Source organism: Vanessa cardui, chromosome 20 (genome assembly GCF_905220365.1).
Source record: "Vanessa cardui chromosome 20, ilVanCard2.1, whole genome shotgun sequence".
Taxonomy (NCBI): Eukaryota; Metazoa; Arthropoda; class Insecta; order Lepidoptera; family Nymphalidae; genus Vanessa; species Vanessa cardui.
The window spans coordinates 4,677,192-4,694,444 of NC_061142.1; the positions used below are offsets into that span (position 1 = coordinate 4,677,192).

Sequence of the window (17,253 nt, forward strand, 5' to 3'; positions counted from 1 at the left end):
AAGATACAAAATAGATTGATCCGTTTAGTTGTCGTTTCGTTTTTCACTTTTATTTATTACTCTGACGTATGACGTAGATCTAAAATTATTTTAATTTAGCATAGATTAATCCAGCTCTCGACCAATGATTTCGCGACAATTTGCTGTCAAATGTTGTTTGTTTGTCTTTTTTCTTGTTATTATTTTAAGAGAATATACGCTAATTGAACGTAAAATATTCAGTCAATTATTAAGTAATTATGATTATCCGAATTGGAAACTGTCAAAGTCAATTTTTAATTTTGACATACGAGTGACAACTAGTCACTAAACTGATTTGCTTTCTTTTTTTCTCCGTCGTCGTTAATACAAAATATAAAGTTTATCTAAAATACTTACTCAAATACTTAGCATTGATCCATATCAATGGTGTTTTAATAAAAAAACATATTAAAAATTAAAGGTACTTTTAAATTACATTTACTAACTTTTTTACTGCATGATCGTCTTATATATTATAGTCCATAAAATGTTATCACTCGTATTTTCTTATTCTTAATTCTCATGTGATTTTATTATATACACAATCTTTATCTCTTAAAAGTTTTAATCCTCAGATTAGGGAGTATAAAGATTGATTTAAAATTGTATTTATATTGTTTTACCATTGCTATGATTTGTACATCATTAATAAAAAAAATAACAAAAAATTAACATAAATGTTAGATAACTACAGATGATCTGAATTTTATCAATACCTTAAATCTAGTTATGTAGCCATTGAAAAACAGTCTTTGTCAAACAAATTAAGTTAAACTTTATTCAGTCTGCTCTATTCTCTCTTTGAAGATGCTTGTGAGGAATATCACCCGTACATTATGGAATACATTAAAAGTAGAGAAGAGGTTCTTAGCTTCAGAGCCAATAAAGCCAGAACCAGAAGTTGAGGATAACATAGAACCTGTCCAGGTATGTTAATATATTTATTTTTTTAGGTTTAATATTTTCTACTTTAATTGACATTAATAATAATTTATAGAGAGGTATAGATTCAAATAATTAATTATAATATAAGAAAATTTAAAGGACAGTCTGATAGACTGTCTCTCAGTCTAGTTCCAACTAGTAATATCTTTCTTTACCTTTGAGTTACAATATTTGAAAAGTAATATTTAATACAAAGGTATACTTTACACATATAATAATAAATAGATACATCAAAATATATTTATAAAAACTAGATAAATATGAATTCTACCAACTACAAATATATATTAGGTACTTCTGTAAATAACTACTCAAAACATAAACTAATATTTTTCAGTTAGAAAACACCTTAAAACGGCATTTTCTTACCAATTTTTGGTATCAATATGTGTATACTAATCTGCAATGTAATTATGAAATATGAAGATTGAGGACACACAAACAAAATAGTATTATTTACTTATGACTAATGTATTATTGTTTAAAATGATTTTGGAATCTCATTAAAACAACATTTATGTTTTCCTAGGCGGATGCATTGGACAGGGATATTTGTCTACTGGTCGATGAGAAGGATAACTTCATAGGAACGGCAACGAAGCGAGACTGTCACAAAGTTGGTCCCGATGGCAGTGTACTGTTACATAGAGCCTTCAGTGTGTTTTTATTTAATAAAAGGGGAGACATATTCTTGCAGAGAAGATCAAGTCAGAAAGTAATGATATACTTGTATTTGTATTATTTTTATGATTCTATCTACTTAAGTTGTTAGCGTACAAAGATATATCTTATTTATATATGTCCATAGTATCTATAGTAACACTGGTTTAATGACTGTCTTTTCTATAAGAATATTAAAGAAATATTGTGATGACCTAAAAATGTTTATTAATTGTATTGTTTTATATGTATGGAAACATCATTAGATTTATGTTTTTGCAGGTAACATATCCAGACTACTATACAAATGCATGTTGTAGTCACCCCCTTTACATAGACAACAAACCTGAAGATGTGATCACAGCTGCTAGACGTAGGCTTAATCATGAATTGGGAATACCTCTCGATAAGGTAATAAATTTAACATCATTTTAATATTTATTCAAATTAAATTTATGATTCCTCATAAATGCACAAAAGCAGTAGGTTAGTCTATGACTAGACTATGTATTGTTATATAACACAAATAATATTACATGAATTTATATACAAAGGTTTACTTTGTATATAATAATAACTTTAAAGATGTAGTTTTTATTATGCAAATGTTATATTGTACATTAATGTATTGATTGTAAATATGAAAGTTTACAATTTTAATATTTTGTGATAAACGAAGATCAAAGATAAAAAATGTGTCATTACAAGTATACATGTGCTTCATATGTATTTTCTTTACAAGAAGATTTGCCGTGCTGAAAGAACACATTGTTATTAGTGTAACTTATTAATATATTTCCAACAATTAATTATTGCACAGCATAGTGTGTTACTTTAAGAATATTTCTTAAAATGGAGCTCTTTGCCCAACAATGAGCAATTCACTAAGTTGGACATTTTTATTTTTCAATATTACAAACAAACTCATAAACAGATGGACCCAGAAATGTTTACATTTCTAACCCGGGTCCACTACCACGACCCCGGCGACGGCGTGTGGGGTGAACATGAAATCGACCACATACTGTTCTTCCAATCTGATGTGAAGGTCAAACCCAACTCTGATGAAATCTCCGAGTACTGTTTCGTGCCAAAGAGTGAATTTAATTCGTGAGTTGATGTTACTGTATTCTTATTGAGTGAAAAATTTTGAAATAAAATAAAAATTAAGATGGCGGCCTTGAGTCACTATTAATATAGAATATTATTGCTAGAGTAACAACCAGTTGTCTACCATTATTGAGAATCGGACATGAATTCAATTATGTTTTAGTAAACAGATATGTTATTAACGCGCAAAAAGTGAAGACTAGAAAACGTCCTAATTGGGACGTTTGCCTTAAGTCGTTTTACGTTGTAATACGTTATAATACATCATAATTATGTAGTAATACGTTTTGCGTAATTAAAACATCTAGTTATCCCTTTTAGTTATTGTTTTTATCAAGCTATCCTATTTTAATTGTAACGAAATGTAAAAATAAACTAAAATAAACGGTCCCCGGCGCGGCACACATTTTTCTGTTGTTTAGTATGGGTATAACATATCTGTTTATTAGAATATCATTGCATCAATTTCTATTTTATACCATTTGCATTTTTTAATAACATTACGCAATATCTAACATATATAAAAAAAGAAAATTGATAGAAGTAAAGAAAGAAATGCTATTCATATGTGTATAGAATATTATTTAGTATTGCAATCGTATCAATTGATACAATAGCAATCAACATCTGCGACAAGATTGTTTTTTAATATATGGATATTTATATACGAACTTCAGCCCATTATCGTACCAAGTACCTATTTAGTTTATAGTATTATAATTATTTTATATATAATATTAAAATTAATATTACGTATAATTTATTGGTTATGTTATATTTCACACGGAAAACTTAATATCATTTTTATAGCTAGTCATTTATGTATTCTCAAACTTTGTTAATTTATTTCGTGGCGAAAGCAACTTATTTCAATATGGGTGTCTCACGACACAACTATTTTTGTAACTCTATTGATAAAGATCTTAAGTCTTATAGCTATTTAGGAGCTCATGCGCAAATAAGTACAAACATACATTCATCATGTTCATTGGTTTTGCTTTATCTGTGCTAAGTTTTATTTATTATCTAGGATAAATAAAATTTTTTTTTAGTAGATTAATATATTTTTTCAATAATATTTTAGGTACATTCCTACTCTTGAAGGACCAATAACACCATGGTTTAATATGATTCGCCGTCATAGACTGAAACTATGGTGGGACAACCTTCACCGTATCAAGGAGCTAGCGGAACCAGACAAGATACAAAAATTCTTAAACGAAAAATGATTTAATTACATTATTCATTTATTATTTATATAAAATATTATAATTTAAATTATTATCATTGTTTTATGTTTAAGGTTAACTTCGATATTTGTATTTAGTATTTTCTGAATCATATTATTTTTTTATCTGTAAAATTATTAATACTATAAAAAATAGGTTTATTTTATCCATACTTACGTCATTAAGTATCACAGTGTAATAAAAATACAGGTGTTAAATAAAAGTGAACCTATATTTTTTTTTATTCCTAGAAAGAATTCATCATTAACTTAGGTTGACAGAAGTAAAGAAGTAAGTGTCATAAAATGCGTATCAAAACACTATTTGGAATCGTATAGGATTGTTCCTTAAAACTATTGCATTATTGAATAAATATATTTATAATAGGAACTTAAATGATACTGCATTTTTTCTATTTTATTTTTAAACTAGATATTTATTATGCACAGATACAAAATATAACACTGCGTGGTTTTTAAAGCACTCCGTAGATATTTACTACCTATTTAATTTTATATGTAAGGATTTTATAATTTCGTGTTAGCAGTACAGCGTTTATAAAATTAATTATACAATAAAATTTAAACCTGCTTCCCTTGGATATGATTTCAGTATTTTTAAGTAATATTATTATCTGTAATATTTTACGTAAATATCAGTTTGGATTTGTATTGTTTGTATAACAATGGTGCTTGAATTAATATAAATTTTAAATTAAAATATAATTGTTTTATTTTAAATAAGTTTAGTTATATACCCCTCTTTTGTTAAAAAATAACAAGTCACCCAAAAATTTTGAATATAACCCAAAGAGTTAGTAAAATGCTATATTGGAGTCGATGAGAAAAGCTTATTAATTTTACTATAAATATTTTGTTGCAATAAATATCAAAATGGTCATCACTATGGTCATATCCGGTTTGTTTTCGTAATATGCTTTTAAATTTGACAAGGATGTATTTTATTGAATGGTGAACAGTCGCTGAAAGCACGGTTTAAGAAAGTATTTGGTTTTGTTAACGGAGCGAATTATGATTTTTTAAACATAATTATGAAGTTTTAGTAATAAAAAAATATTAATTACTTGTCTAACAACCACTATCAAACTTGATTAACGACATTTCTTAAGAAATTACATCACAAACTGCGCGATAAATATTTCCTGTTCAAACATAATGAATAGAGTTAAGAATTTCAACTTGAGTTGTGAAAAAAATAATCGTAAAACCTATTTTTGAAACGTTAAAACTCAAAAAGAGATTATTTAATTAGTACTTATAATTTACTGTGGTTTAAAATGAATTATTAATATAAAATTGTACTTAATGATTTATATTTTTCTTTAAATTAAAATTGATTAATATCAGCCACTTAAGGGACCATAATTTTATATTTTTTGGGCCTTACAAACATCTAACTAAAAATGAAAACAAATATATTGTTATAGTAGTTTTTTTTATTTATTCGTATATTGGCTTTAACAATTCGTCAGAGCTGTTAAAATCTGATCCCGATGTTGTGCTATATTTACTCTTCGGTCTATATTTTGCCATGACCCATTCTAAGGTTCTTGCTTTATGGAACTTCCTCCTCTTAATTTGGTTTCTTTTAGGCACCTCTTCCAAATCGGTATCTGTGATGGAACGCAGTAAGTACGCGTAGCATCTGATCTTATTACCAACATGCAAGCCGTTATTATACGCGGTGTGAAGATACCGCGCTGCTATTATTTGTAGACCCTAAAATTTATATTAAAAAACAAATATCCATTAAAACCAGAAACTCTTGTGAGCGTTTGCAGAATAAATAAACGAAATCTCGTCACAATCGGAAGAAGGGTTAAGGATCGTTCCTAGGTAGTGGACATACAATCATTTCTAATTTTTTAGAAATATGTCATAATGTAATAATTATGCAGTATATTTTTTTGAATTATAAGATATACCCAAATTTGTCATTAGACGCTTTTTAGATTTGAGGATTACAAGTTATAAATTAATTCCTAGGTAAAAAGTATCGGAAAATTATTTTATAATCTAACCATGGCTAAGATTATTAAAGACATAACTGCGTTAAATTTCCAAGAAATCGATGTCATTTCATTTATTAATTTCTCTTCACAGCCATCGGTCCAAATGGTTAATTGCTTCTGAAAAATAACATAATGCTAGCTTATTGACAATCACAATCATATTTCCCCGTTTTATTGATAAAATCGCGGTGTTTACACGCTTTACGATGTTTTTTTTATATTACACTTTTTTCAAATACTCAATAAAAGCTTGTAAAAATCAAACTTTTTTGAATCGTCACTTTACAAACTATTTTAGTAAGTGAAGCTACCAACGGTTCGGAATGTAGACTCTTTTCTGAAGAACCGGCAAGAAATTCAGTAGTTACTCTTTTTAAACATTTAAAAAATACAATCATATTAGTTAAATACAATAATTTATGTAATGTAACCTCTCAGCTCACTGGCGTTCTCTGGACAAAAGAACACCCCTTATTAGCCTAATCATATTCAAACGAAGAATTCCAAAATCTGAAGCCGTGCAGACGTAATTTTATTCGCCATACCAACGAGGTACTTTAGATAATAATTATATATAAACACAATATACAGCGATGATAATTGTGATGTAAAATGACAATTTAAAGTTTCTTTTTTAGTAACTCTTTTGTACTATATTGATACCTTATCATTCCTCCATAGAACTCTAGTGTCATTGTGTATTGTTAAAGAAATTGATTATCACTCACTGCAGGATCATACTTGTAAATAGTCCCCATCTGTGTGACCCCGTGATGAATACAAGGCCACATCACATCCATTGAACAACAACTGTAGGGCACGTTATCCGCCACATACTTTCGAATTGATCTATTAATAGAAAATCGGTTATTCACAACACGACGTACTTACTGTAACAATAAGTATTTCTAACAATTGACTCTTTATACAAGCTTCTTTTGCAAGACTGATAAAATCTGGCAACAGAATTGGGCTGATATTCTGTAGGTACACGCTTGTTGCTGATTGATTGCAATTAGAAATATTCAATTTTATTCATTCAAGCATATACTTAAATTAAATATTGTTTTATTAACAAAATTAGTAGTATGAGATTGCCCAGTGGTTAGAACGCGTGCATCTTAACCGATGATTGCGGGTTCAAACCCAGGCACGCACCACTATGTGCTTAATTTGTGTTTATAATTCATCTCGTGCTCGGCGGTGAAGGAAATGTGGAATATGTTCCAAACCCTCTCCTTAATGAAAGAGAAGGCCTTATTTCAGCAGTGGGAAATGTACAGGCTGTTACTGTTACTGTTACTTTGCTTTAACAAAATTAAAGAAATACTTAAATTACTTCACGTTTAATTATCGATACTCAATAATATTGTAACCTTTTAACTGTAGTATCGATTTGAAATGTATGTATATCCATTATGTACTTATTCCAACCATTCGAGATTAGAGCCGTCCTCTTGAGGATAGACATAATATAACATTTGACGTCGAATTGACGCGAATTTCAATCAATGATTAATACATAATTAATGAAATAGGTATTGGAAAATAAAATTAAAGTGGACATAAGAAGTAGAGGTGTAGTGCGCAATATAGCAAATGTTTTAATTAGTTGGCTATTATTAGAGTTAGCAAATCACATCAAACATGTAAATCTACGGCTATATTTAATTCGGATGGCAATACAACACTTTGGTAGCTAAAAGTTTATCGTTAAGTTATAATCATCCAATCGCTTAGTAAAACTCACGAACGTAGAACGTAGTCTTAGCCCTTAGGAACGCAAGAAAAGTTTGTTCTTTCATATTAAATCGTTTTGGCCCATTGCAGGTGAAATCTTGTAATTTTAACTCACTTCCTAATAAGTTAGAGATTTGAAATTAAAAATATTAAAGAAGGATTCGATACCAGTGTCAAAAAATGAAATAAATATTTCATTTTAATAGGGTGATGAAAGATAAATTATGAAAGTTGATAAAACTTAAAGATTATATACAAATATGCTTGAAAATCTGATTTTGAGTCATGAAAGCAAGCATTGTTACTTTATTATACTAAATTAAAAAGTCCTAATTTTTAATCTACATGTCACGTGACCTAAAACACGAGCCGCCATGGTGTGAAGTAGGTGCGGCAAATACGATCTGTGTTTAGATGTTAACACCTAAACTATATCTATCAACTTTAACTTCAAGGATTTACTTTAACATTCAATTTTAAAAATCGAAGTAAATTTTATTTGTACATGTTTATTTATCGAAATGCAAACCGGATTTGTAAAAGCAGATTGCCGTTCATATTTATGAATATGGACTGTTATTTAGACAGGTGTGACGTCATCAAAATGACTGATAGCGTTTTTTACGGGAATAAAAAGGTTTAAATTTTAATTTCATTATAGGGTAAGAAAATGTGTTTATTTTGCCAAAATATATTTTTTGTGGCTTTTATGACGATATACAACATTTTGAAGTTTCGTGAAGAATCAATCAGGAAAAGAATTCGTGATTGATTCGATGAAAGCGAAGGGATAGTAAATACGATAACTTATTATTTTTTTTTTTGCTGCGAACTAAATACCTTTGCCTGCTATAATGTAAACAAAATTAACAAAAAATAATAGGTATCTATGATTTAGTTCTAAAGAAAGATCGATTGAAACCTTCGGTAATGCAATAACTTTGCAATTGAATGACCGTCAATTACTAAGTTGCCTCTATAAGACGAATGCGATCCAAGTGCCCGGAAGGCTGCGACATTATGTTATATCTAAAAACCTTAATAAATTATTTACGTAAACCATCCTTATGAATCACTCTGTCTATTAATGAAAACCGCATGAAAATCAGATCAGTAGTTTTGGAGTTTATCGCGAACAAACAGACAGAACGGCCGGGGGACTTTGTTGTATAATATACTCGTATAGTAAAGTGATTAAAAAGATGTACCAAAGGCACAGTATTGTGTACAGCCCCTCGGATCATCTTACCCTACCCTGAGGAACATCTTGGATACCAGGATGAATTTACTATCTTTAAATGTAATAGTTTAAATAATGATCAAATATATGTATGTATATTTAGAAAATAAGACAAAAAGTTACATACTTCATATTATTGAAAATTATAAAACAAAATTTATTCTTAAGAAATAAGACGAAGTAGGGACCCAGACATTGTACACGTTTGTTATAATAAAATACGAAAAAATATATTGACAAAAAGCAAAACTTTGATTACTAACAAATTGTTGGATTCTATTTTCAGTTTTGCGGTGTTCCAAGGTATATAGAACCATTCTTGATAGTTCTCTCGTCCACAGCAGTGGAAGCGGGTCTGTAAGCGGTCTATCGCCACTTTAGACGGCAGGTGGTTAGCGTATCGGAGCATAGCCTTCGTTATTCCACCTTTGATTTTGGCTGAACGAAATTGAAACAATAATACAAGATACGTCTCTGTTTAAACGAAAAAACTCATATTATACATATGTTACAGATTAAGCGCAGTTATATTCATAAATTCAACAACAACAACTAGAACAACAACCTGCAAATTTCCCACTGCTCGTCTGAGGCCTTCTCTCTCTTTGAGGAAAAGGTTTGGAACATATTCCAAGTTACACATGTGGCAGAATTTCTATGAAATTAGACACATGCAAGTTTCCTCACTAGGTTTTCCTTCACGGCGGAGAACGAGATGAATTTTATACACAAATTAAGCACATGAATATTCAGTGGTGCTTGCCTGGGTTTGAACCCGCAATCATCGGTTAAGATGTACACGTTCTCACCACTGGACCATCACGGCTCGGGCAATCTCAGCTTGGACCATCTCAGTTCCATTAATTCATCCACATAATTTACATATAAATAACTTAATCATTGATTACGAGATTCGGGCTCGAAACCCGTGTCTCGGTAACGAGAAATTCAGTTTAATTCTGGTGTCGTGCCTTATAAACCATAAAGGTAAAGCCGAACGTATGATAGTACTAAAAGTAACATAAATATTTTAGTTTTATTTTACTAAATTCTTTTAAAACCAGTAATATTACGAATTACTTTATATTAAAATTATATTGAACTAACCTCTGATAATAGTTGACTGGAGACCGGAATAAAACATGATTGCCAGAAATGCTATAATTATACAAATCAACGCCCAAATGTAGTAGAAAAGACCACTAGTTACATTGTATTCTTTCTTCGGCAAGCCAGTTTTGAACAGTTGGTATAATCCGTACAGCTAATAAAGAAATACTCAATTTAAAAAGCATTAGTAGTACTAACATCGTTATTAGTAATAAACGTGCTTAATGAAAATTATCCCTTTAATCCAAATATATATATCGAAACAATAAAAAAATCAACCTCAATAACAATTGCAATTATTGCTCCACATGCGATAAGAGCAGGAATAGCATTGCCATCAGGCCAACATATGAGGTCCAAAAGTGTTCCTTCTTCACTTCGTATTCTTTCTGACGTATTTACTAACCATATTAAATAAAATATTGTTACAGGTATAAAAGCCATTAGAAGCATTCTTATATTATTAAAAGACGACCATGTTAAAAACATGATTATTCTTTATTTACGAGTATATCTAGATGAATGACATTAACTATCACTCAATTTAATTAGTACTATATTATCGATAGACAATCGATAATCTATCGATAGTAACGTCATGTCTCAATACTATTGATAGACTATCGACAGCTCAGCGTAAACAATAATTTATCGATACTATCGAGAGTATTTCAAAAACCATTATATTAATCTAAACTATCGATACTATCATAGTAACGATGGTTTTGTTCTATCGATAGCCATTTATTTTCTATAGTTTACTTTCTCAAGATAAGTTGTATAGTAGACCAGGCCACTATATTTTAATAATATTAATTAAACTTGCCTAAGTAAAGAGAATAAGAATAAACACAGTTGTTTATCTTCGATTTATTATAAAAAATAAGAGTATATCCTCAAATTAAAAATATGTGTCTGTAGACGTGTAAATATTACATAATTACGACAGTGGATGACCAAAAACGCGTTTCAAAAGGCCCGATTCAAAAAACATCAACGAGAACTTGGACTTCTTGATTATCCTTATCGTTAGTTCAAAAATCAAAACCAACAAGTCTTGCTTACGGAGAGCTAGCTCCCCACCTCTCACAGCTCTCCGCCATCTCAGCCTTATCTATAGTATTGCTCATGGAGAGCTCTCAATACTAACGATAAATAGTTTCGAAGTCAAGTATCGATAGTTTGACTATCGATAGTTCTGCTACATAGAATTCAATTAAACTATTCAATTGCATAGATTTAATCGAACAATGTATGTCTAATCAGAAAGTATAAAATCAAACGTTAAAAAAATTCCTCTCAAATTATCAGAACATGTAAAGAATTATTAAGTTCATTCTTTATTGACGTTTGACAGTGACATATAGATTTAAAAATGAAAACAATGATAAGGAAGCTGATAACAGCAATACCAAATACTAGTAAAATACAGTGTACATGTATATTTTAAGATTATGTGATTGTTTAGCACCAAAAAGAGCCACATAATAACGTAAAAAGTTGATACTGTTTTCAATAAGTTATCATATTATATGTTAATATATTTTTAAAAGATCTAAGTTCATAGCATGACTAATAAGGACTCTATTGATTCTAAGATATGGCTGATAAAATTCTGCATAAAATTACTGTATCCAAAGTTGAATGTGCATATATTTCTAATATACCTTGCTATCAAATATAGATATTATTATAACAAAGGTTACCTGACTTCTAAGAATATGAATGTATACGCGATCAAAACAATTCCGAAAAATGTTATATTATTTCTTTTGAAGGATCAAATTAAAGAAGAAAACCTGTCCATACTATTACATAAATGCATAATAATTCCCTATGAACAATTTATTCAGTTGAGTGTTGAAAATTTCTTTTACAAAGACAATGGTGTTTTATGGGTTACAATGAAAGCAACACCACAACAGAAAAGAAAACAAACTGATAAAAAGGACAAAACCAGCTTAAAATATAATCTTAATTTTTTTACCTCAGAAATTCATAAAAAATTATGGAGTGAATGTAAAATTGATAGTGAAAGAATAGTGCCCATTATTGGATCACATTTAGTCAAAAATAATGTGGCATACACAAACGAAGATGAACATTTAAATATAATATCAACATTTGGACTAGATAATGGCTCAGATATTGAAGTCTCATTTCATCCAATAAGTTCCTTTGATTACTCCCCAAAAATAGCAGCTAGCGCTGAAGTTAATCTGATTGTCAATGAATATGATATTGAAAATGATTTTTTAAAAGAAGTATTGAGTAACCACTTTGAAATTCCTAAGATTGCAAGTGAAAATGACATCATCTCAATAGATCTCACACCTCAAATAACTTCAAAATACAACTACAAATATTTAGATTTGATTGAATCCACTAGAAAACTGCATTTTAAATGTAAGAAATTGATAGGAGATAAAGTAAACAGTGAATGTCAATCTAACAATAATATAATACCATCATATTATATTGTAAAAGGTGTGACACAATTGACATTGGGAGAAAATATTCATGCGCTCAAAACAAAGAATAAGTTCTATGAAGTTGATCCAGCGATAAATACACTCAGCTTACCTGTGTGTCCTGCTGGCCTTAGAGATAGATTTTATCAATTACAAGAAGCCATTGAACCATTCTTAACAGGAGATATAGGTATGAATGTACATTTTGAAGTATTGTATGCAATATTTAAGCTGCAATTGGTTGAATAAACTGGTTATATGTTATTTGCAAAATTTGACCCACTCACACTAACCGGTGAAGTTAAATAAGGGCTGTAAATAAATTTAAAACTATTTATATGTTACAACTTAAAACCTATTTTTGAATGGGAGTATCCTTAATTAAAAATTTCTATGCTCTATACAATACATAAAACTTTAATATTACAGAAGAATTATCCAGTTCTTTGTCAATTCCAATAATTCCAATGCTACTTTTAACTGGATCAATTGGATCAGGTAGACATCTGCTGGTGAAATCTTTGGCTAAATATAATGGTATGTATGAAATTATTTATATAATTTTAAGTTAAGACTACCCAAATGCATGCATTGTCAATTTTGGGAAAATTGTAATGATTATAAATTGAAGGTAGAAAAATTTATGAGTTAAAACAAAGAAATTATTGGGTAAAACATATATGTAGCAACTTTTATGCTTATCAGTTGAATCTTGTCAATAAATATTATTATGTATTTACTTTTAGGTCTTAACTATCTACAAGTAGATTGCAGCTCTTTACAGAATTCAACTGCTAAACAAACAGAAAGCAAAATAAATTCAATGATACAAAAAGCCAAAGCAGCCGCTCCTTTAATAGTTTTAATGGACAATTTTGATGTAAGTATGTGTTGCAGTATGTTCATATAGTATGCATTTTTTTAGAAATTTACACATAAAAGATTAGCTTTGATCTATGTATTTGCATATATATATTCAATTTCTTTCTTCAGGTCTTTGCTGTTGATGCAGAGAATAATGAAGACTTCAGAGTCATGGAATATTTTACTAACACATTAACAGATTTATTTGAAAACTACACAAAGCATCCCATTATATTTATAGCGTTAACAGAAAAAATTGATTTAAAACCAAACATAATGAGGATATTCCTCGAAAAAATACATATACCAAAGTTAAATCTACAGCAGAGGTTTGATATGTTACAATGGTATGCATCAGTTATGAACCTGAACTTAAATGATACGGATACGCAGAAAACAAGTATTAATATAATTGATGGTGACAACACAGATGAACACTGTTTAAACAATTTAATGAAAGATATTCTGTACCGAGTTGCATCAAAAACTGAGACATTTGTACATGGCGATTTGGATACACTCATGCACTTTGCCCTCAGAGAATCATACTTGAAGCAAACTAATTGTCCTACGCAAATGTCACGCGACCCTAATTTGTGTCTAATTCAGGAGGAAGATTTCAACAATGCTTTAGGTATATATTATGTATATATAGAGACAAAATATTAAGACCCAGCATCAATAACGCAATAAAAAGGCTTTGGCGTTTTACTTATACTTCTTTGTGTAGAAAAATTTGACTAAAATTGTTTCAGTCCGTAAACCACAAAAGTACACCAGACAGACAGTTACTTTCACATTTGTTTTATTAATACAGATACAGCTCATTTCTTGTTGCAGAGTCCATAAGAAACCTACAAAGTCAACATTTAGATGCACCGAAAATACCGAAGGTATACTGGGAGGACATTGGTGGTTTAGAGAAACTGAAGAAAGAATTGTTGAAGACAATAGAGTTTCCAATTAAATTTCCTCATCTATTTAAAAATTCGTCACTAAAAAGATCTGGTATGTAATTTACAAAGATTATGAATATATTTATCCCACATAAAAATAAGAATATGTAAAACTTTTATGCCTGAATAAGGCTTCAAAAAATATTTATGACTAATTCAATTGACATAGCTAATAAGTATAAGTCATAATAGAACCCAATGCAGGAAATGTTCCCAAAATTTGGTTTAATAACTTGTTTTCACCTAAATAGGAATTTTCATTTTCAAACAAAATAAGACCTTTCCGTCTTAAAGTTAGTTAAAAATAGTTTGTTATAAACCATTTTGTAAATATATCTTTTTATCAATTATTAATTACATTTCTTATTTATTCGACTTCTAGGTATTTTACTCTATGGACCGCCAGGTTGTGGGAAAACTTTAGTAGCAAAGGCAGTCAGCACTGAACTGAATGTGAGCTTTATGAGCGTAAAGGGACCAGAGTTGCTTAACATGTATATTGGACAGTCTGAAGAAAATGTTAGAAAAGGTAACTTTTCCTTGTAAACGTAAAAAATATATTATTCATAGACATTGGTCCTGCACCATCATATCTGTTTTTATAAGATTACATGTATGTTTGCAAAACAAACTTTTACAAAATAATACTAATATTATGGTAAAACTATTCAGGGCATGTTTCCTACAATAATTAATGGAAACTTTATATATCAATTTAGTATACATTATTTTATACTTTTTTTTAACATTATTAAAATTTCTATACCTTACTATGACATACTGTGCTAGCTTAATCTACTAATTGCGGTCTTGTTGATAGTTTTTGAAGCGGCTCGTGCATCTTCACCATGCATAGTGTTCCTGGATGAATTGGACGCTCTGGCCCCCCGGCGGGGCGCAGCAGGGGACTCAGGGGGGGCCAGCGACAGAGTTGTTAGTCAACTGCTAGCTGAAGTAGATGGTGTATCCAGTGGGGAAGGTATTTAATAAAGCAAGAACAAAAAATATATATGTATTTTCAGAACTTACTTATTTTTATTACATATTATTCATTTCTATATTATACTAAATCCAAAAATATTAACAATAATAGTATCAAAGACGTAATGATATTAGATGATATAAAATTTGAATTGAACTATTTCTACAGATTTATATTGCATCTTCATATTGTTTTCACATTATATATTTTTTTTTATTATAGATGCAGAAACGTCAAACTTTGTTTTTATAATGGGAGCAACAAACAGACCAGATTTATTAGAACAGTCGCTGTTACGTCCCGGACGCCTCGACAAACTTATATATGTTGGTCCATACACAGGCTTAAGGGAAAAAACGTCTGTTTTACAAGCACTGTGTAGAAGGTAAATTCATTTTAAAAATAATCAATAATAAGCACCTTATTACTCTAATATTTAATAAGTGCACTTAAAAGAAATACAAGATCGTTTACACTCGTTTAAAAAATTAAACTATATTTGCAGTTATAAATTAAGGCCTGAAGTGAATCTGGAAGACGTAGCTGAGGCGCTGCCAGCTCGCTGCACGGGCGCAGATCTAATGCAAGTGGTGTCCACTGCGCGATCCGCAGCCGTGCGTGGACTTGTAGATAAATTAAACAGTGGTATGTGTATTATATTAATAAACATTATAGGCTATTTGACTGGTTTTTAAAATCCATTTTATATTATTTAGTAGAAGTTAAGGAACCCAGTAAGAGTTGATTTTTTTTATTTCTAGTACATATTTGCCGAAAAATATCATATTAAAAATTCCATATTTAAATAGCGCGCAAAAACGCTATTTGGACAATATGGCGCTGCAATGGGGTCTGTGACGTCACTTTCTTGTATTTTAATCTGTGGTACATATAGTAGAAAAGCAAGGTTAACAACCAAGTGCCGTCCTCATAAGCCCGGCCAATCAGGAGCGTTTTGTGTCACGTGACAAACGTTTGAAAAAATGCATTATTATTTATGGATTTTTGAATAACTTAAGTATTATTTTTAACTTTCGTTATTATATAACCATTTCTAAACTCATAATATACACTGATTACAGTAATTCACAATTTATTTTTCGCATTGTCAAATAGCCTATTGTACCTACTTGTTTTCGGTCAAGTACAGTGGTCACTAGTATTATATAATAAGTATAATATAATTTAGTATAAATACACTAGTTCAGTAAAGTAAATATAATTTTTCATTTATATTATTATTCATCACAATTGTATTTTAATATGTAATTGATCTCTTTTCAGGGCACGTCAAAGAAAGCGAACTAACCAGTGATTCTGTAATAATAGGCGTATCCGAGCTTTGGCATGGAGTAGAATCATTTAGGCCCTCTGTTACTGAAGAAGAATTAGCTTATTATGAGTCTCTACAGTCACAAATGTAACGTAAGAAACGAGACCAAAAAATTAAAAGTATTCTATCATTAAATAAAGAATTCTTCCAAGCTATCATTATAATAGGGTAATATGTACTATAGCTAGAAAGGTATTATCCGTATGATATACGGAATTAAATGTGGTGGCTGTTCCTTTTGTAAGATGAAATTAATAAAATTCAATTAATATATTAACCCAACTTTTATTTTAAAGTCTTCAAACATTTTTAAAGTTAGTCTTTAAACTAAAATTATATAATAAAAACATACGATTAAAATTGAGCACAAATAAAATTCTACATTTTTTGAGTGAATTGAGGGCGACTATCTATCTATATGTCTAAATCATTTACTTTCATACTAATCGTGATGTACAACAACGATAATCTCGATGTAATGGAATTCCTACCTAGTTGCGTTTTCCAAAACATGGTATAAAAAAAAATGGTTCATACGACGGGAATTAATGTGAAGGACA

The 17,253-nt window shown here is 29.8% G+C and overlaps 3 protein-coding genes across 3 annotated transcripts; 2 read left to right on the forward strand and 1 right to left on the reverse strand.

Moving 5' to 3' along the window:
- Positions 1-292: 292 nt before the first annotated feature.
- On the forward strand, positions 293-4,683 carry LOC124538527 (isopentenyl-diphosphate Delta-isomerase 1). The gene is made up of 6 exons (XM_047115614.1): positions 293-442; positions 829-948; positions 1,496-1,681; positions 1,909-2,037; positions 2,561-2,736; positions 3,821-4,683. Exons 2-6 carry the CDS (start codon positions 829-831, stop codon positions 3,963-3,965), a joined length of 756 nt encoding a protein of 251 aa, XP_046971570.1. The 5' UTR covers positions 293-442; the 3' UTR covers positions 3,966-4,683.
- A 737-nt stretch (positions 4,684-5,420) lies between these two features.
- Positions 5,421-10,605, reverse strand: LOC124538488 (RDS/peripherin-like protein xRDS35). Its single transcript, XM_047115565.1, has 6 exons — positions 10,367-10,605; positions 10,085-10,241; positions 9,228-9,415; positions 6,726-6,833; positions 6,007-6,114; positions 5,421-5,704 (listed from the first exon to the last, which is right to left on the reverse strand). The coding sequence occupies exons 1-6, from the start codon at positions 10,574-10,576 to the stop codon at positions 5,426-5,428; spliced, it is 1,050 nt and encodes a 349-aa protein (XP_046971521.1). The 5' UTR covers positions 10,577-10,605; the 3' UTR covers positions 5,421-5,425.
- Positions 10,606-11,449: 844 nt separating this feature from the next.
- Positions 11,450-16,970, forward strand: LOC124538374 (peroxisome assembly factor 2). The gene is made up of 10 exons (XM_047115418.1): positions 11,450-12,748; positions 12,988-13,095; positions 13,305-13,438; positions 13,552-14,056; positions 14,263-14,430; positions 14,761-14,907; positions 15,199-15,357; positions 15,583-15,745; positions 15,866-16,005; positions 16,645-16,970. The coding sequence occupies exons 1-10, from the start codon at positions 11,656-11,658 to the stop codon at positions 16,782-16,784; spliced, it is 2,757 nt and encodes a 918-aa protein (XP_046971374.1). The 5' UTR covers positions 11,450-11,655; the 3' UTR covers positions 16,785-16,970.
- The last annotated feature ends 283 nt before the right edge of the window (positions 16,971-17,253 follow it).

What these genes read in the sequence shown, in the direction of transcription:
- LOC124538374 (XM_047115418.1), top strand. Translation starts at nt 11,656, where the DNA reads ATGACTAATAAGGACTCTATTGATTCTAAGATATGGCTGATAAAATTC. An exon ending in TTCGTCACTAAAAAGATCTG is followed by an intron (nt 14,431 to 14,760) that starts GTATGTAATTTA and finishes TTCGACTTCTAG; the next exon opens with GTATTTTACTCTATGGACCG. An exon ending in TTACAAGCACTGTGTAGAAG is followed by an intron (nt 15,746 to 15,865) that starts GTAAATTCATTT and finishes CTATATTTGCAG; the next exon opens with TTATAAATTAAGGCCTGAAG.
- LOC124538488 (XM_047115565.1), bottom strand. Translation starts at nt 10,576, where the DNA reads ATGTTTTTAACATGGTCGTCTTTTAATAATATAAGAATGCTTCTAATG. An exon ending in ACAATTTGTTAGTAATCAAA is followed by an intron (nt 6,834 to 9,227) that starts GTTTTGCTTTTT and finishes TCAATTCGAAAG; the next exon opens with TATGTGGCGGATAACGTGCC. An exon ending in TTTACAAGTATGATCCTGCA is followed by an intron (nt 6,115 to 6,725) that starts GTGAGTGATAAT and finishes GTTATTTTTCAG; the next exon opens with AAGCAATTAACCATTTGGAC.
- LOC124538527 (XM_047115614.1), top strand. Translation starts at nt 829, where the DNA reads ATGCTTGTGAGGAATATCACCCGTACATTATGGAATACATTAAAAGTA. An exon ending in ATAACATAGAACCTGTCCAG is followed by an intron (nt 949 to 1,495) that starts GTATGTTAATAT and finishes ATGTTTTCCTAG; the next exon opens with GCGGATGCATTGGACAGGGA. An exon ending in CCAAAGAGTGAATTTAATTC is followed by an intron (nt 2,737 to 3,820) that starts GTGAGTTGATGT and finishes ATAATATTTTAG; the next exon opens with GTACATTCCTACTCTTGAAG.